General features: G+C 39.7%; 1 protein-coding gene across 2 annotated transcripts in view; it reads right to left on the bottom strand.

The window, feature by feature from the left end:
* Nucleotides 1–20378, bottom strand: part of INTS4 (integrator complex subunit 4) — a 120108-nt gene that overhangs the window by 26054 nt on the left and 73676 nt on the right. For both annotated transcript variants that reach the window (XM_045038686.1, XM_045038687.1), the window contains 5 exons: nt 19413–19618; nt 12293–12435; nt 9361–9476; nt 6719–6852; nt 5489–5646 (listed from right to left, as the gene is read on the bottom strand). In XM_045038686.1, coding sequence (XP_044894621.1) covers nt 5489–5646; nt 6719–6852; nt 9361–9476; nt 12293–12435; nt 19413–19618 — 757 coding nt within the window. The remainder of the gene's footprint in view (nt 1–5488; nt 5647–6718; nt 6853–9360; nt 9477–12292; nt 12436–19412; nt 19619–20378) is intronic.

Here is a 20378-nt window from a genome sequence, read left to right as displayed (position 1 = left end):
TACCTTGCATAGATCATGATAATAATCTTCACAACAGTCCTATGAGCAGGTACATACAACCCTCAAATTACAGATGAGGGTGTTGAGGCCCAAGATCATGAGCCTAGGAAATGATAACAATTAAGGCTTCAATCAATTCCTTTGGATTTTAAATCTCATTATCCTAGGTGCATTTGTGTCCTACAAACTGTTAACCAGAAACAGAGCAGTGTGACCAGATGGAAGGGCTAGAAAGACCTACGTTCTAGTCCAAGACTTTGCTATCTTCTCCGTCCTGGAGAGCCTTCTCCCTTCTTCACTTGATGAACTTCTATTCATTCTTCAGGTAACTGCTTAGCCATCCAGGGAAGGGTTAGGTGCCTCCCTTCCGTTATCCTGGAGAACCCTGTACTCCCCATAATGCAGCATGGAAAACACAATATTGCATTTCTTATTTACCTAGCTATTTCCCCAACCAGGCTATAAGATCTCTTACAGCAGAAACTATTTTGTTTACTACTGTACCCCTTCTGCCTAGCATATGATGGATACTCAAAAACAGTGTAACAAGTGAATGAACCCCCAGCTCCCTCACTCATTTTAAAAATGGGGTACTTCTAAAAAATGGGGTACTTCTCATAAAATTGTTTTCAAATTCAATTCATAAGGCACTTAAAAAAGTGGGTATATAGCAGGCGCTTGACAGACAATATACCTCTTGTTATGATCAAGGACAGCAGAGCCTTACCAAACAAATCCATAAATCTGGAGATGAGAAATGGCCAGAAGAAAATACCATCTATAACAATATTAGAAGTCTTCATTTCTGGGGCACCTGGGTGGCTCAGTTGGTTAAGCCTCCAACTCTTGGTTTCGGCTCAGGTCATGACCTCACGGTTTGTGGGTTCAAGCCCTGTGTCAGGTTCAGTGCTGATGTTGCAAAGCCTGCTTGGGATTCTCTGTCTCCTTCTCTCTCTGCCCCTTCCCTACTCTCTCTCTTATCTCAAAAATAAATAAACTTCAAAAAAGAAAAAAAGTCTTCATTCCTTGTTAAGTGATCACAACTACAGTTTTCAACAAATATTTACTGAGCTCCTATACAATACCCAAGGTACAATGATGAAGACAAAACAGTTATGTCAAATTCAAGGAACAAACAAATTATTTCCCAGGGCCCTAACTAAACTATAGTACACATTCTATCGATGAGATTCAGATTAAATGGGTGCTTCCTGGATTACAACAAAGGGAATGGGGTGTGTATGATGGTGAAGTTTGTTTCAAACTAATACTAACAACTAAGTGATCAGAGTCCTAATCACAGAAACTTCTGTATGAAACTCTAACGTTTCACTTTGCAACAACTACCAAAAATGTAAGTTCTGCAGAACCCCAAGGGTCATCTGATGTAACAGGAATCGCCTGTTAGATACGCCTGCTGCGCATCACAAAAAATCAATATTTATGTGGTTTTTTTGTTCTTTAATTTAAAAAAAAATTTTTTTTTTTTTATATTTTCGAGAGTGAAAGAGACAGCACAAGCAGAGCGGGGGCAAAGAGAGAAGGAGACACAGAATCCAAAGCAGGCTCCAGGCTCTGAGCTGTCAGCACAGAGCACGATGTGGGGCTCAAATCCATGAACCACAAGATCATGATCTGAGCCGAAATCAAACACTTAACTGAATCAGCCACCCAAGTGCCCCTTAATGTTGAGAAAGAGCGAGTGAGGGAGGCGCAGAGAGAGGGAGACACAGAATCTGAAGCAGGATTCAGGTTCTGAGCTGTAAGCAAAGAACCCAATGCAGGGCACAAACACCTAGACAACAAGATCATGACCTGAGCTGAAGTTGGATGCTTAACCAAATGAGACACCCAGGCACCCCACAAAGCATCAATTTTAAAGTCAAACAAAACTAGATTCAAATCTCAGTTTTGCTACTTCCTAGCAAATTGCTTCACCTCCCCCAATTCCCATTTCTTCTCTGTGAAATGGTAACAATATCTAACTGCAGTAATGTTTGTAAAACAGAGTAGGTCATCAATAACTACTATACCATCTGCTTTCCTTTCTGGATATTTCACCATCCTGGACACCCTCCTCAGAATGCACTCAAGTTAGAAACAGTGCCCAGGACCAACCACAGCACTAGAACAGTGGTCCCACCAGCCTGAAGCCCAGCAGGGCTCTCACCAGAACATGCAGGCAACTCAGATCAACAGGTGTTTACTGAGCACCTAGCAGCCAGCACTGCAGCTGATGAACAAGCTTGCTTTTATGCATTCTGTACTTGCTTTAGTGCCAACAGGATACAAACTGTCATGAACAAAACCTAAATGTTTACTTATGTGGGGCTGAGTCAGAAAGTAGAGTTTATTTTCCTAGGCTCAGGGCCAACAACTTCAGATAGTGGCCCTTAACTAATCACTCTGTTAAGGGAGCAGAAGAGAAAAACAAAATATGATAGAGGTATCACTTCAGGGTCAGCAAACTTTCTGTAAAGGGTCAGACAGTAAATATTTTAGGCTTTGTAGGCCATACAGTGTCTATGGTGCTACTCAACTCTGCCTTCAAACCTTATTTACAAAAGCAGATGGATATTGCTTTTGCTAAAGGCAAATGGATTTCAATTCTTCTCCTATCATTCAGGACATCCTAATAAGGTTTGGCAGAGTCTGCTGGTTGTTCCCCAGTATCTTCCCCTTTTTCCTAAGTATCAGAGCCACCAAATGTTAACAAAGCACTGGTCAGCCAGAATAAAGACTACATTTCCTAGCCCCTAGAAGCTCTATGGCCATGTGACTTAACTTCTGGTCAGTGGGATGCAAGTAAAATTAGAACATGCAATTTGGGAAAAGTGTCTTTTTTTTTTTTTTAATTTACATTCAAATTAGTTACTATACAGTGCAACAATGATTTCAGGAGTAGATTCCTTAATGCCCCTTATCCATTTAGCCCATCCGCCCTCCCAAACCCCCTCCAGTAACCCTCTGTTTGTTCTCCATATTTAAGAGTCTCTTACATTTCATCCCCTTCCCTGTTTTTATATTACTTTTGTTTCCCTTCTCTTAACGTTCATCTGTTCTATGGCTTAAAGTCCTCACATGAGTGAAGTCATATTATATTTGTCTTTCTCTGAATGACTAATTTCACTTAGCATAATACCCTCTAGTTCGATCCACGTGGTTGCAAATGGCAAGATTTCATTCTTTTTGATTGCCAAGTAATACTCCATTGTATATATATACACCACATCTTCTTTACCCATTCATCCATCGATGGACATTTGGGCTCTTTCCATACTTTGGCTATTGTCGATAGCACTGCTATAAACATGGGGGTGCACATGCCCCTTTGAAACAGCATTATCTGTATCACTTGGATAAATACCTAGTAGAGCAATTGCTGGGTTGTAGGGTAGTTCTATTTTTAATTTTTTGAGGAACCTCCATACTGTTTTTCAGAGTGGCTGCACCAGTTTGCATTCCCACCAACAGCGCAAAAGAGATCCTCTTTCTCCGCATCCTCGCCAACATCTGTTGTTGTCTGAGTTGTTAACATTAGCCATTCTGATAGGTGTAAGGTGGTATCTCATTGTGGTGTTGATCTGTATTTTCCTGATGATGAGTGATGTTGAGCATTTTTTCATGTGTCTGTTAGCCATCTATCTGGATGACTTCTTTGGAAAAGTGTCTATTCGTGTCTTTTGCCCATTTCTTCACTGGATTATTTATTTTTTGGGTGTTAAGTTTGATAAGTTCTTTATAGATTTTGGATACTAACATTTTATCGGATATGTTGTTTGCAAATATCTTCTCCCATTCCATCGATTGCCTTTTAGTTTTGCTGATTGTTTCCTTTGCTGTGCAGAAGATCTTTATTTTGATGAGGTCCCAATAGTTCATTTTTGCTTTTGTTTCCCTTGCCTCTGGAGACATAATGAGTTGCTGCGGCCAAGGTCAAGAGGTTTTTGCCTGCTTTCTCCTCGAGGATTTTAGTGGCTTCCTGTCTTACATTTAGGTCTTTCATCCATTTTGCGTTTATTTTTGTGTATGGTATAAGAAAGTAGTCCATGGGGAGCCTGGGTGGCTCAGTTGGTTTAGCATCCGACTTCAGCTCAGGTCATGATCTCACAGTTCGTGGGTTCGAGCCCCGCGTCAGGCTCTGTTCTGACAACTCAGAGCCTGGGGCCTGCTTCGGATTGTGTCTCCCTCTCTCTGTGCCCCACCCCCACTCACACTTTGTCTCTCTCTCTCAAAAATAAGCATTAAAAAAATTAAAAAAAAAAAAAGAAAAAAAGTGGTCCAGGTTCATTTTTCTGCATGTCACTGTCCAGTTTTCCCAGCACCACTTGCTGAAGAGACTGTCTTTATTCCACTGGATATTCTTTCCTGCTTTGTCAAAGATGAGTTGGTCATACGCTTGTAGGTCCATTACTGGGTTCTCTATTCTGTTCCATTGATCTGAGTGTCTGTTTTTGTGCCATGGGGAAGTGTCTTTAAAAGGACGTGAGGTGGGGCGCCTGGGTGGCGCAGTCGGTTAAGCGTCCGACTTCAGCCAGGTCATGATCTCATGGTCCGTGAGTTCGAGCCCCGCGTCAGGCTCTGGGCTGATGGCTCGGAGCCTGGAGCCTGCTTCCAATTCTGTGTCTCCCTCTCTCTCTGCCCCTCCCCCGTTCATGCTCTGTCTCTCTCTGTCTCAAAAATAAATAAACGTTAAAAAAAATAAAAAATAAAATAAAAAAAAAGGGACGTGAGGAGGGGTGCCTGGGTGGCTCAGTTGAGTGCCCGACTCTTGATTTCGGTTCAGGTCATGATCCCAGGGTCATGGGATCGAACTCTGTGTCAGGCTCTGCACTGAGCATGGAGCCTGCTTGAGATTCTCTCTCTCTCCCTCAATCCCTCTCCCCCGCTCATGTGCTCCCTCTCTCTCTCTCTAAAATAAATATAGATATAGATATAGATATAGATATAGATATAGATATATAGATATATATACATAGATATATATGTATAGATATGTATATGTATAGATACATATGTACGTATATATATATTTATTTATGGGGTTAGAAATGATGCCCTTCTCCTGCTCTTTCCTTTTTCCTGCAGCCTGGATCAAGAGACCACTTGATCTAGAAGATGGAGAAAAAAATGCACCCAGGACCCTGATAACCATCTCAGCTCTGCCTGGCCTACAAAAAAGAATTAACCTTTCCTCTTGTTTAAGTCACTGCGACTTTACATTTTCTGTCACCTATCATAACTTGCATTCCTTGCATATTAGCAAGGAAAGAAAAATTAAAAACAGCTTCTCTTTAATGCTTTCGAGTTTTGCGCTTATCATCAATCTGGTCATGAACACAAAGAGTTTTTCTTTGAAATATGCTCAAACTCCAAATTAATGCAAATATAAACAGATCATAAAACCATGTGTGAGTATAGGCCAACACTGGAAATCAAAAGAGCTGAGCATAACAACAGTATTAACTCTGTCAAAAAAACATCTCACCTGATGGTGAGCTCCAGCAGCTCCTGGGTTCCCTGAGGGTCCAGGTGCTGAAGACTGTACACCCTCTCAAGGCTTTGCTGCAGGAACTGATGAGAAGGGTCCTCATGAGGTGTGATATTGGCAGAAACAGCCGATGACACTAGCTTTCTACCTGGTAACTAAGCAAACATAGTGGTGTTATAGTGCCATCAAATTCTCTGGCTCAGCTTCTGGTAACACACAGAAACAAGAAAAAAACATGAGTCAAATACAGGAAAGGAACAACAGGTGAGGTAATTGTGTAAACAACCTTACTCTCATTCCTTAGCTTCAGTGGGAGAAATGGAGAGAGAGAAAATTAATATAGTCTATACAATATAACCACAAGCAGCAAGGAGAAAGAAAAGAGAATGGTATAGTATTATTTTCTATTGCTAACTGAAATAAATGGGCTAACCATAGAAATGGAACTAATAATCAGTCTGTTGTCACATTTATTTTTAAACTTCATTCGATCTTCCAATTCATAGGGAAATGATTTATTCCAAAATAAATTTATATAGCATGCTTTAAATGATGGTAATTATAAATTTTTATATATGATGGTAATTATAATTCTTGTTCTTACTGCTAGTTACCCTCCAAGAAAGGGATGGGGGAGAGCAAAAAGGATTTCACTTTTAATTTTGTAACTTACAGTTTAGATTTTCTAACCACGTACATATAATTATTCTAAATAAAGTCATTTAGAGTCACCTAAGCAGGAGTAAGTTAACACAAATCAAGAGCTCAGAAAAGTGCCTGCACACAGTTAGCATTCAATAAGTATTTGCCATTATTATTATTATTATCGTTAATTAAAAAAATTTTTTTCTTTCTGTATCTCTAGGTTTAAAAAAAAACAAAGGTTTATTATTAAAAAATAAACTTGCTGAAAATTATGGCTTTATGTAATTGTTAAAATGTTACACAATCTAATCCTTGATCCAAAATATGCTATTCCAGATGCCTGTTTCTTGCCTAACATAACATAACCAATAACTCAGGGACATTTAGAATATGAATCTTCTTAAAAAGTAAAAGTTATAGAAGCAAAAGTACAAAACAGTGGGAAAGAGCCCAAGAGAGAAAGAGAATGAATGAACTAACGTGTTTTCAGAGAAAATACAGTCTGCTTTTGGCTATTTGATAACCACAAAGGACCAAAAATCAAAAAACCAAAAATAATGACAATAGCTGTTTTCAACATACCCTTAAGGCAGGAACAAGATGAGAAAGACTGTCTCGGAGGTAGGCATAGTGCCTGAAGGTATGATCTGAGAACAATGCTGGCATTGTTGGACAGGTTTTAGCAGCATTAAAAATAAGAACCAAAACTGCAATGTCTGATGCGTGAGTGGGTTAAGGAGACCTGGAGGTACAAGAGGTTGAGCTGGGCCAAAATCCGGCGTCCCAACTTCCCACCCCCGAAAGTCCAATTAAATGACAATTTTCTAACAAATAAATGCAAATTCAAACAACGAGATACATTACCCATCTCCAAGTTACCCCAATTACCACCCCAATTACCAAAGGTTTTTTAAAATAATGCCTGATGGTGCTGAGAATACTAACAAATAGAAACTTTTGGTACATGGCCTACTAAGGTACATTCTGGCACGATTCCTTTGGATAATAATTTGGCAGTAGACAGTAAGAGCCTTTTGAATGTTGAGTAATTCTACATCTCAAATTTTATTCTAAGTAAATAATCATATAGTATAGAATCATTTATAATAGCAAATAATCAGGAACAAACTAAGTGTCCCAAACCAGGAGAATGACTTATACACCTGTGTTTCATCTACTTGATGGAGTATTACGCAATCATTAAAAATTGTACTTATGGGGATACCTGGGTAGCTCAGTCGGTGAAGCATTCGACTCCTGCTTTCAGTTCGGATCATGATCTCACAGTTTGTTTGAGGCCCATGTCAGGCTCCCGCTAACAGCCCAGAGCCTGCTTGGGATTCATATTCATATTCTCATTCATATTCTCTCTCTCTCTCTCTCTCTCTCTCTCTCTCTCTCTCTCTCTCTCTCTCTCTCTCTCTCCCCCTCCCCAGCTTGCACTCTCTCAAAAATAAATAAACTTAAAAAAGAAGAAAAACATATTTATGAAGAATGTATGAATTCTTCTGTATCACAAGCACTTTGTCATAAGTGCAAAAAGCAGGCTCTAACATAGAGGATATGATGGCAGCTATTTATTATCAGATATTTGATGATGAGATAAACTATGTTAAAAAATAACAGCAAAAACACAATCCCAAGGCTTAAAAAAGGAAAAAAGAAATACACCAAAATACTAATGGTCGATTACTACGATTAGTAGGACTTCGAATGTTAAGTGTGAAGTTTCTTCTTTCAACTGTGTGGATTTTTTTCCTTTTCATATTAATTTTATAACAAAGAGAAAATTGGAAATTAAAAGATAAACACAGTTTCCAATCTTCCGTGTGTATCCCTATAGAAGTGCCTGCTATTTTCCTCCCAATATCCATTCTTCTTTGCTAATAGAATACTCATTTTACTCCAAATATTCTCTAGCTTTCTGCTCAGAACCTGGGCCTGACGATTGGAGCTCTGACAGCAATGTTGGACAACTGAAAAGGGCAGAAGAGAAAGAAGCAGCTAGGATCACTAAGAATAATGTAGAGCTGCTATACCAGCACTCGACTGTGTGCCTCCAGATTTCTTTTACCTTGAAGAAAAGTAAATACCATAACTTGTTTAAACTACATTTGGGGGCAATTTCTTTCACTAACAGACAAACATGTTTCCTAAACAACACAATCTTCCAACTATGCAGAAAAATATCTTAACATAACAGGTTTCCAAAAATGTTTACTGTTTTTTTTTTTTTTCAATGTAAAAGGGCCTTCAGATTTCAGAGCACTTCAATACATCATGTGCAATTTGTAATAACACATAGCCCAAAAGCCCCTCTAATGAGCTGAATTTCAAACAGCTATAGTATCACACATTTACAGGTAAGGTCTGGGATGTGCCTTTCTCAGGGTAACACAAAGTCAGGCATGGTTAGTACATCAATTAAACAGATTGTTTAAAATGTATCCAAACACACTGTGAAAATAAACATACAGAATTAAGAGAGAACACATGGTCAATTTACAAAAGCACTTACTTGGCTGATCTTTATCTCCATTAATACCTCCCAAACCTCACCAAGAATCTGCTACAGAGAGAAAAGAACCCTCAGAGAGTGTGTTTGCACCGATGTAAATGTATTCCCATTACTGGAAAACAACTGCAGGACATGCTTTCCCCGGTTATCACAAACCCACTGAACTTGTATCAGAGGCAAAGCAATCCTGCAGTCTAGCTCAACACATCCCCTCCTCAGGCTGCAGATAAAGTTAAACTCCGAGTAACACAAGGGGAAAGCTCATAGGTTTTAAAAACAAAGACGTCTTTGAATCCCACATTTGCTGCTTAGAGAGTTATTTAGACTCTCTAACCCTCAGTCTCCTCATCTGTAAACCGGGAATAATACCTTCTCCCAGGGGTATTTGGAAGATCAGTAGTAAATGTATAAGGCATGAAACGGTGTATGGAATATAGCAGGGGCTCAAGAAATAGTAAAAAAAATAAAGAACAATAATAATTATTATTATTATTATAGTAGTAGCAGTAGTAAATAGCAAATGTGAATTACTGTGAAAACATGAATGAAAGCTAAGAATAATAACTACCAGGCTCCCTCAGGATATACTCTTAACTAAAAGAAATGAAAAAAATTAAACTTGGACCCCCACCCCCAGCTACATTGCAGAAAAAGATGCCAAAACACCCCCACTAAATCAGCAGTCTGTCCTAAGCACAGAGGATACAAGCTGGATCATCCATGTCTGGTTCAGCTGTGTCAAAAAACGGATGGGTGCTCAGGAGCTCTGGCACCAAGGGAAGCACCAGGGTTGGATGTCGACTTCCCAGAAACTTCAAGCATCTGAAACAAACAAAATGAGAGCCCACCTTAATAACTTAATATATGCTTTAAAAAGTACCGGGGACTGGAATCAGAAAACAGGATTCAGAATTGCAAATTCTCAAACATCTACTTTTGCTACCTCTGTGACCTCAGATAAGTCATTCAATGATTCTGGAACTCAGTTAATTCATCTAAAAAAATTCCTATTATGAAAATTAAAGGGCTAGTATGATATAAATTACTGCTGGTTATTTAACCAACAGCCATTTTCCCCATTTTCCTTGCCAAGAAAACCCTGTCTTTCCTCGGATATCAGGTAGGTGCTCAGAGAAGCAAGGGCTCAACAACAATTGGTCTAAACTCATCATGGCAATCCCACTCCCATTTTCCAGTGACTGCTTTGCAGGTATAAGGTAACCCATTTCTGGTCAAAGGAGCAAGAAGGAAAGTCTAGTGGGGAGCTTCTCAGGAATGTTCTCCTAATCAAATAAAAAGAGAAATGTGTGAGAAGGTATACCTTTTCTTTTCTGCCTTAAGATACTATCTTATGAGGCAGCCCTCTTGCAACTAATGAGAAGAAAGCCAAGGGAACTGCAGAGAAATCAACCAGATTACTAACCCTGTTAAACTGAATTACCAATCCTGAAACCAACTTTCTGACCTGTCATGCCAAAAAATTAGACCTTATTGTTTAAGCCACTTTTAATCAGATTTTCTATTACAAAAATGCAGAAGTATTCTAACTGATATCCTGGGTGAAGTTCTGAAATCAGAAGAGACCTGAAACGTGAAAATTAACAACTGTGTGGCCTTGGGCAGATAAGTTTCTTACTACAAAATGGGATTAAAAAATCATTGCCTCATACAGTTGCTGTAAGGATTAAATGAGATAATAAATAAAAAGTACTTAGCAAAGGGTCACATAGTAAGAACTCAATTAGCTATTATTAAGCAGCTATTAGTTAACTATTAGGACTACAAGAAAACCCTTTATAAGCTATAAAGAACTACATGTGTACTGGTAATTAGGCATTTTATTATTATTATGGTTTAGAAGATGTGCTGAATTAAAAAGAAATTAAATCCTTATTTCTATTCTTGTGGAGTTTATGATCCAGCTAGGGCAAAGATGACAAGTACTACAAGTTAATGAACTACCAAATGAATGATACTCTGTTTTCTACCTGTCAAAGGTAGAAGAGATCACCATTGATAGAGAAGGTTTCACAAAGGAGATAGGAGTTCACCAGGGACTGGAGAATAGGTAGACTGGCGATAGAGAAAAAACAAACACCATGAACAAATTCATGGATATATGGAGTATGATAGGTATCCCATTTCAAATACTTGATCTTTTTAGGAAAGCACACGTTTCCCCAGTTCTACTTTTCCTCCTATGTGAAAAGCACTTACTGCACTAGTTTTCTGAACTCTCTCAACCCTTTTCTCATTCTGTTTTAGGGGACATTGTAAATTTTATAGTTTGACCTCCAGGTACCACTCCTTTATTTGATTTCCTATTTATTATATTCGGATCTCCCAAGCACCTGGGGCTCTCTAAAACTGGACTTCATTTCTGACTTGTAACATGTTTTCTGTCTCATCCACCTCCTCATCTACATATTCCCTACTTCTCGCCCCTCCTGATATTTGAAGGCTAGGTCTCTGAGTTGGATCTGTTCTTAACTCTCCACGGCACCTAACACAGTGACTGGGTCATATAAACAGAATAAACTACCTTCTTCAAAACTTTCATTTATCTATCTTTAAAAATGTCGTAAAAACATGCCACTCTTGTGCTTGCTTCGGCAGCACATATACTAAAAAAAAGAAAAAGAAAATGCCACTTTGACTATTCCTTTACTCTTTTATCACATTCTTTTTGATATTCCTAAGCAAAGCCACCATTCATGCAAAGAGATGAAAATTCAAATGATAATGAATAGGTAACTTCAAAATCTTTTGGAGCACTATAAGGTGAAAGAGCTTTCTGTCTACAATCACCCAATAAAGACAGTCTTACATAAATATTCTGGTAATAACCCCATATCTTATGTTAAGGCAAGTTCTGTGTTGCCACAGAACTACAGATACTGATACAGGTGTTTTTCCCCACTATAACCCCCACACCCCAAATGACTGAGTGTCCCTTGAAGATTCCCCTGGTATTTTCAGTTTTAATATATCCTGCAAGTACCTGATCTGACCCAGTTTTTCTATTTTTAGTAACAAATTTTTCTGAAAAATCAATAAATCATACCACTAGAGTGATCTCATCACATAAGCTCACTTAAATATGTGGGGCACAATAACATACATTTTATAATAAACGTATGCAAGTAGTTCTTCAAACAGCAATTCATGAACAATGGTAAATTTGACTCTAGTCAGTAAAGGTACAGGTAACCAAGGGAAAAAATGATTGTCATTTGTAGATAAAGTGCCAAGTCCTGCATCTAATCTCTGTAACGATGGCTGTGATCCTACACAAAATGCAAAAGAGACAAAGAAGTGGTTAACACTATACAGGAGAAAAGGAACCTAATCAACTCATCTCTGTACCTCTAACACTTACCACAGGGCTTGGCACATAGTAAGTATATGATAGCAGGCACATATTATCTGCTAGGCAGATGGATGAACAAATAAATCATCTAAAATGTGATATTCAATTTACGAATTAGACTCCTGAGTGTCCAGTTGAGTCAGGTTTCTAAATTGAAGGCAAAATTGAGAGTCATACCCTTAATCTATGATGAGCCACTGAATAATGTCAATACTGTGCATTTACCATATTATTGGACTCAGTGAACAAATGAGCAAAAAGTCCTTACTTCCATATGGAGTCCCTATCAGTGGGGTACTTGGTTAGATTTTTCAGCAGCTCCACCAGTGCAAGATGAATCCCTTCTTTGGTTGAAACATTAGTACAGCATAAAAGTTCGTGAAGAGCCTCTCGAATATCCCTGGATGAATCCTTTAAAAAAAGATCATATTAAAAGCAGTCACTGTGGATTAGCTTATTATGGGAGAGTGTACAAGTTACAATGGGACTACAGGATACAGAGTCTCTCAACTTTCTGGGAGGGGAGGGACTAGCAGTTGAGAAGACTTCACAGAAGAGGTAATTAACTGAGATCTGAAGAATTCATTCATTGGTTCATTCATTCATACAAATTCAACATTTACTGAACACTTATTAAACATTTATCAAGCACCTGTGATGTACACCAAGTGCTAGGGACATAACATCAACATCTGCTTTCAGGAGCTTCATTCTAGTGAAAAGACAAAAATAAATAACTATATAGGTCAGACAGTGATAAGTACTCTGGAGAAACTATAAAGCAAGTTCAAGGTAAGAATACTCAGATAGGTGGGGTATTTTACCTAGGATAATGAAAGGGAGCAGCAAACATAAAGACCATGAAATGGAAGCATGTTTGAAAAATAGCAGGGAAGCCCATGTGGCTACAGCAGAGTAAATAAAAAGAGAGTACTACAAGGCGGTGTTAGAGAAATGGCCTCTTCCATCCCCAACACCTGCTCCACCTCACTAAAATGATTGGAAAAGGTCACCAACAACTTCCTAATGCTAAAAGAAACATACACATATCAGTTCTGTTCTTCTTGGCTGTCTCCATATCATTTGTTGTCAGTTCTTCAAAACTTTTCAACGTAGACAATTTGAAATGTATACAAAAATAGACATAATAAATCCCTCAGTTTCAACAATTAACTCATAGCCAATCTTTTTAATTTTTTTTTTTAACGTTTATTTATTTTTGAGAGAGAGAGAGACAGAGCATGAACAGGGGAGGGGCAGAGAGAGAGGGACACACAGAATCTGAAACAGGCTCCAGGCTCTGAGCTGTCAGCTCAGAGCCCGACGCGAGGCTCGAACTCACAGACCGTGAGATCATGACCTGAGCTGAAGTCGGATGCTCAACCGACCGAGCCACCCAGGCGCCCCAAGCCAATCTTGTTTCATTTATACCTTTATCCACTCTTCCCAATCAGACTGGTTTGAAGCCAGAGAAATCATATCATTTCATTTGTACACATTTCCATACATATTTTCTAAGTGATTCCTTATTTTATTATTTTTTTTATTTGAGAGAGAGCACATATGAGCTGGGGAGAGGGGTGGAGGGGGAGAGAGAGAATCTTAAGCAGTCTCCACACTCAGTGCAGAGTCTGACTTGGGGGTCGATTCCTCTACCCCAGGATCATGACCTGAGCCAAAATCAAGAATAAGATAAAAACAGAGAGGGAGGCAAACCATAAGAGACACTTACATACAGAGAACAAACTGAGGGTTGCTGGAAGGGAGGTCAGTGGTAGGGGATGGGCAAAATGTGTGATAGGCATTAATGAGGGCACTTGTTGGGATGAGCACTGAGTGTTACAGGTAAGTGATGAATCAATGGGTTCTACTCCTAAAACCAATACTGCACTGTATGTTAACCTGAATTAAAAAAAAAAAAAAAAAAAAAAAAGAGTCCAATGCTCACGTGACTGAGCCACCCAGGTGCCTTGATTCCTTACCTTAAAAAAAAAAAAAAATCACAAAACCAGCATCATGCCTAAAAATTTAATAATTCTTTATTATCCCACCAATATTCAAATTTCTCTGACTTAAAAAGTTTGTTTATTCTAGACGAGATACAACTAAGGTCCACACGTTACAATTGGGTAATATGCTCCTTAAGCATCTTTTTCTCTAACATTTTTTTTATATTATATTTGAGAGAAAGAGAAAAACAAAGAAAAAGAGAGAGAGAGAGAGAGAGAGAGAGAGAGAGAGAGAGAACACAAGCAGGGGAGGGGCAGAGAGATGGAGAAAGAATCTGAAGCAGGCTCCAGGCTCTGAGCTGTCAGCACAGAGCCCAAGGCGGGGCTTGAACTCAGGAGCAATGAGGTCATGACCTGAGCTGAAAGACTGAGTCACCTAGGTGTGCCATTAAGCATCTTTTAATATGTAAAATACCTCACATTTCCCGCCCAGTAATATTTCCCTGTATATCCTGTGATGGTAGTTAGATTTAGAGGCTTGATCAGATTGATGTTTTTCTTATAAGACCACTTCACAGGTGGTACGGTGTGCTTCCCTCAGGAACGACAGGACACCTGTTTCTCTTTTGTGATGTTAGTAACCACTGGTAATCACTGCCTCAATTACTAATTCACTAAAGTTGTAAAACTGCTGTACAAGTCCTATCATTCTTCTTTATTTATTAATGGAAAACTTCTATAAAGAGAAGCTTCCCTTATCAACTAGCTGGTTATCATGAAGTTCAATTTGTACAGGAAAAGGAAGGATTAATGCTTGATTCCTTAATTTACCAGTTTCCAAAATAAGTTGATTATTTACTATCATTACTTGTTATTATATAAAGAATATTCCAAAGATGACTAATGCAGTGCTTATGTGCCACTATTTATTTTTTTTGCTTAAGTATTGTTCAAATCTTTTGCTAATTTTGTAACTGGATGGTTTGTTTACTATTGAATTTTGAGAATTCTTTACATATTCTTTATCAGATGTGTCTTGCAAATATTTTCTGCCAGTCTATGGTATGTTTTTTCAAAACCAGATTTTCCTTTTGCTCAGAAAAACAGAAATTTACTGTCTTAGCTCTGGAGGCCTGAAGTTCAGAATCAAGGTAAGAGCAGGGCTGGTTCCTTCTGAGGCTATGAAGAAGACTGTGCCAGGCCTCTCCAGCTTCCAGTAGCCTTGGCATTCCTTAGCTTATAGATGGCATTCTCTCTGCCTTCACATCTCTATGGATGTTTGTTTCCAAGTCCACCCTCACCTTTTTGTACAGTGTATATATTAAAGGCATTATATATGTTTGATCTGATCCCATTATCTCTCTGTATTGTAGTAAAATAAGCACAACATAAAATTTACCATTTTTAGTCAACATACATTTTAAGTGTACAGTTCTATAGCATTAAATACATTTACGTTGTGCTGTTTCTATAATTACTTAAAAGTGTCTTTCTGAAGAGCTTTTAAGTTTTGATAAAGTCCAATTTAATCTAGTTACTTCTCTTACAGGTTAAGCTTTGGTGTCATATCTAAGAAATCTTTGCCTAATCCAAGGTCACAAATATTTTCTCCTATAAGTTTTACAGTATTAAGTTTTACTTAATATGTGAAAGAAATCAAACTAAAAACTTTCAAGGATACGTCTGTATCCACATAGCAAAATCTAACAATCAGAGGACGCTTCCAAAGTCGGGTTGGAAACATGCTTTCTTTATTCTCCAGAAACCCTCCTTCAACCTGCAGGTCTCTCAATTTTTCACTCTGCAGAGTTACCTGGACCAGCTTCTTAATAAGCACATCTGACCATGTCATTGCTCTATTTAGGAACCTCATTTAGCTTCCCCACACTTGTGGGGCAAAGCTCAGGCTCCCCAGCACTGCATACAAAGTCCTTCACAATCGCTTCTCTGCTCATTTCTCCCTCAGAGCCACGTGAACTTCTCAACATCCCTGTCCATGCTGTGCCGTTTCAGCCTTCCCAGCCTTCATCTGTGGCCATATGCTATCGCTCTGGCTAGAATGTCATTCCTTAGCTTACTTTTGATACTATCTTGTAATTACTGATCTATACTTCTGCCTTCTCTATAAAACCGTGAGCAACTCAGAGGTAAGAACTAGTACTGTCTTCCACATCCTCAGAACCTGGCACAGAACCAGACTCCGTAAAAAATAAATCAGGAAATATTTTCTGAATGACTTTATCAATATTATGAACTACTAACATGCCAAGCATTTTACATGAATTCACTTTCAATTCTCTTAAGAAACAAATGAATATGTGGAATTATCCTCACTTTTTACTTGAGAAAACCAAGGACCAGAGAGAATAAATAACTTGTCCAAAGTCACAAAGTTGGTAGGACACCCTGAATAACTTCCAGGTGTTCTTCTCTTAATAGGATTTTCTTTTTTTAAGTTTGTTTATTTATTTTGAGAGAAAGACAGAGAGAGAGTGCAAGTGGGGAAGGGGCAGAAAAAGGGAGAGACACCATCCTGAGCAGGCTCTGTGCAGACAAGCGATGTGGGGCTTGAACTCAGGAACCCGTGAGATCATGACCTGAGCTGAGATCAAGAGTCGGAGCTTGTGGGTGAGCTAACCAGACAGCCCACCTAATATGATTTTCAAAGCTCTGCAAGAGCTGGTCCCACTCACCTCCAGGCCTAATCTCATGCCACACACGAAGTGCTCTTTGTACAGCCAGGCTCTCTTTTGGTCCCTCCACTGCCCATGCTTCTGCCTACCACAGTTTCTAGACTTGCTGCTCCTCTTCCTGGAACAGCCTTATACCCCACACTCCCAACTCTTCCTGCCATGTGAGAGCCTAATTCCTTCTTCAGAGATCAGCTTCAGAAGCCTTCCCTGCTTGCTGCACCCCCTTAGCCCCTACAGACCAAGTGCTTCTGTGACATACTCCCATGGGACCTCACTCCTTTCTGTCATGAGCTCCTCACTCAGCTTATTACTATACCTTCATTATGTTGTATCTGTCTACCTCCCTCATACCTAAATTATAAGGTCCACGAGAGCAGCACCATGGTTCCTGCTCACTACTGTATCCTCCTTAACACAATGCCTACCACATAATAGGTGGTTAATAAACACAAAACAACAAAAACAAAAACAAAAAAACCCAGGTGAAAAGGAAAGACCAAAGACAAGGACTGACAGGTTGATTCCAATCTGTCTGGTTCTACATGCCGTGAACTTAACCATTAGACACGATGCTTCCCATATGAACAAATCACCACCACCGATAGGAGGCAGCCATATTGATAAATTGGAAAAACTATATTCAAAGTAATAAGAAAATAATTTTGACTGGGTTTCTTAAGAAATTCCTAGTTATACAGCTGAGCTGTGCAGATCTGTTCTAGGACATGTTTACTAAGCATCCATTAAGTGTACGTTACTACATTGAACCCTGAAAGGAATACGATGAAGGGTACAACATGGTCACTCTCTTTAAGTAGCTCATAATCTCACAGGACGCCTGGATGGCTCAGTCAGTTGAGCGCTGGACTTCGGCTCGGGTCATGATCTCACGGTTTGTGGAGTTCAGCCCGCACCAGGTTTGCTGCTGTTATCGCAGAGCCAGCTTCTGATCCTCCCTCTCCCTCTCTCTCTGCCTCTCCCCAGCCTGTGCATGGGCATGTGCTCACTATCTCTCTCTCTCTCAAAAATAAAAATAAACATGAAAAAAAGTAGCTCGTGATGTCATCAGGGAGGTGAGATAACACCTGCCATTCATGATAAAATGTGAAAATGTGAAAACTGTAATAAGAGATACATAAGCATGCTTGGCCCTGTGAACAATTCTGTACACCAAAACATTGCTTGGAACATAGCTCAGATATTTAGCAAACATGTCCTGAGCATCTACTTGTGTCAGACACTGCACCGCACTAGAAATAAAAAAATGAAAGAAGCCAGGATCCTGCCCCCTTAAGAAGTTCTCAGTCTTGTGAAATAAAGAATTAAATAATCAAAAAACATCCTGATCTATGCTAAACACAGGGCGACACAGGAGTACAAAGGAGTGCTACTTAACCCACTTGCTGTGGGTCGGTTAGGGAATATGCTGCCTGATGCAGATCCTGAGAATACGCATGAGTCTACTAGGTGAGAAGTGGCTAAAAAAGGAAAAGCAAAGTGGCAGAGGGGGAAAACTTACAGTGAAAGAAAAATGGTGAGGAAAAGCATGCTGATTAGGGAGGGACTCCAGTATAAAGTTCAAGACGAGGAATGGTGGAAAAGAATGCAAAAAAGGAAAGGCGGGGCTAGGTTGCAGGGCCCACCCACGGAGAACAATGCACAGAATGCTAGCTTGTCTTCTGAGGAAAAAAGCACATGAAAAACTATAGATACAGACTTAAAATTCAGGAAAGAGCTTACCAGAAGTGCTGAGCAACTGAGAAAATTGATAGGAAACTTCAAAATCAAAGCACCCAATCCATTTTCTGAAGTAGATAGCAGAAATCTGTAACAAGTGCTAACGACTACATCCAATAGCTACCCCTTTCACAGTATCTGAAAAACCAAAACCAAACCGAACGAAACCAGAAAAGAAACCAGAGACCAAATCTCATTTATTAGTATTTTGAAAAGCTTCGGTAGTCACAAATAAAATCCCAATACTTGAGAAAAATAATTCAAGAACCACAGAGAGTTGCACAGCCCGGGAGGCTGATCTGTGTTCTTATCCTGGCACAGCCACTTATTAGCTCTGTGACCTCACACAAATTACTTCCTTTTCTGTAAAACTCCAAGGTTGAATGAGTCTATTCCCTAAGATCCGTTTCTGCTTTAACATTGTATGATTCACTAGAAGAACTAAATCAAATCAAAGGCTGAAAAGAATTCTTCATTATTTAGCCCCTGCCCTAATTATCTGTAACCACTTCTCTCCCTGCTTCTATTACTTCAGCTCTATGCTACTTCACAATGAATGCCTTTTAATTCCTCACATGCATCATACTCACTCTTACCTCTGGTTCCGTAGACACTGCTCCCCTGGTGCCCTTCCACCCCCACCACTGGTGTCATCCCCTCCTAAGAAAGGGTCTCACCAAGTCCTACTCCTCCTTCAAGTGTCCACTACAGCAGTCCTTCCTCCTTCCCCACCTCCCAAGCTTACCTCAGACAATTCAGGTCACAACCTGTCAGTATCCTCGGGGAACCCTGTGTTTTCCCCATCACAGCCATTCTAAGCTTTCTTTTAGTTTCCTGTTTAACAGCGAGTCTTCTGCACTTGGCAGAGTTGGGTACTAAAAAGACAGAATGGCGCTGCCCACACACTACTGCATCCCCAGTACCTAGCACAATGCCTGGTTTAAAAAAAAAAAAGTGGCACTCAGTAGTTACTGGTGAAGAAACGAGTAACAAACTCTTGAAGACTCACCTCTAACACAGCCAGGACGGTGTCAAGCTGATCCTCTCGGAGGGTGATATTGTTAGAAATTTTTCTCATGGTGTGTATGGACTGCAGACGTACTTCCTCGATTTCATCATTAAACATGTCGACCAGGAAATCAAGGCACTTCTCAGCAAAAGAGGGTGAAGATTGGGCCAGCATGCAGAGAGCCTCCACAGCAGCAATGCGGACCTCTACAGAAAAGGAGACCAATAAAACCGCACATCAGGTTAAGAGCCATGGGACGAGTCCCAGGATTCTTTCTCGTTCAGGTTCGTCTTTCGCTTTCTACTCCTCTCACTTGACAAGCTCTCTCTGGAAGATCTCCTCCATGCCCATAGATTTGGCTACCACCTTCACGGTGACCTAAGAACAAGGACTTTGGTGTCAGAGGGACTAAGGTTTAGATCCTGACTCTGGAGACATGTGATCAAGTCACACTTCTGTCTCCATTAAGTGAATTTCTTGAAAACTAAAGTTCTTATTTAACTCAGTACTCCAACCACAGTACTCCACTCAGTACTTTTTTAAAAAAACAGATTTTAGGGGCGCCTGGGTGGCGCAGTCGGTTAGGCGTCCGACTTCAGCCAGGTCACGATCTCGCGGTCCGTGAGTTCGAGCCCCGCGTCAGGCTCTGGGCTGATGACTCGGAGCCTGGAGCCTGTTTCTGATTCTGTGTCTCCCTCTCTCTCTGCCCCTCCCCCGTTCATGCTCTGTCTCTCTCTGTCCCAAAAATAGATAAATGTTGAAAAAAAAATTAAAAAAAAAAACAGATTTTATATTACATTAGGATTAAAACAGACTAGGTATCATTTTCGCATTTTAGAAATAAGATTCAGCAAAGTGAATAAACTTGCCTTAAAGTGAGTAAGAACACAGATAAGACTAGTACCCAGGTCTGCTGATTCTAGACTAGCATCACACAGTGGCTAAGGATACATGCTTTAGAATGAG

The sequence above is a fragment of the Felis catus genome, chromosome D1, assembly GCF_018350175.1.
Source record: "Felis catus isolate Fca126 chromosome D1, F.catus_Fca126_mat1.0, whole genome shotgun sequence".
Taxonomy (NCBI): Eukaryota; Metazoa; Chordata; class Mammalia; order Carnivora; family Felidae; genus Felis; species Felis catus.
The sequence above is the reverse complement of the archived record's forward strand: the minus strand, read 5'-3'. Positions and strand labels throughout refer to the sequence as shown.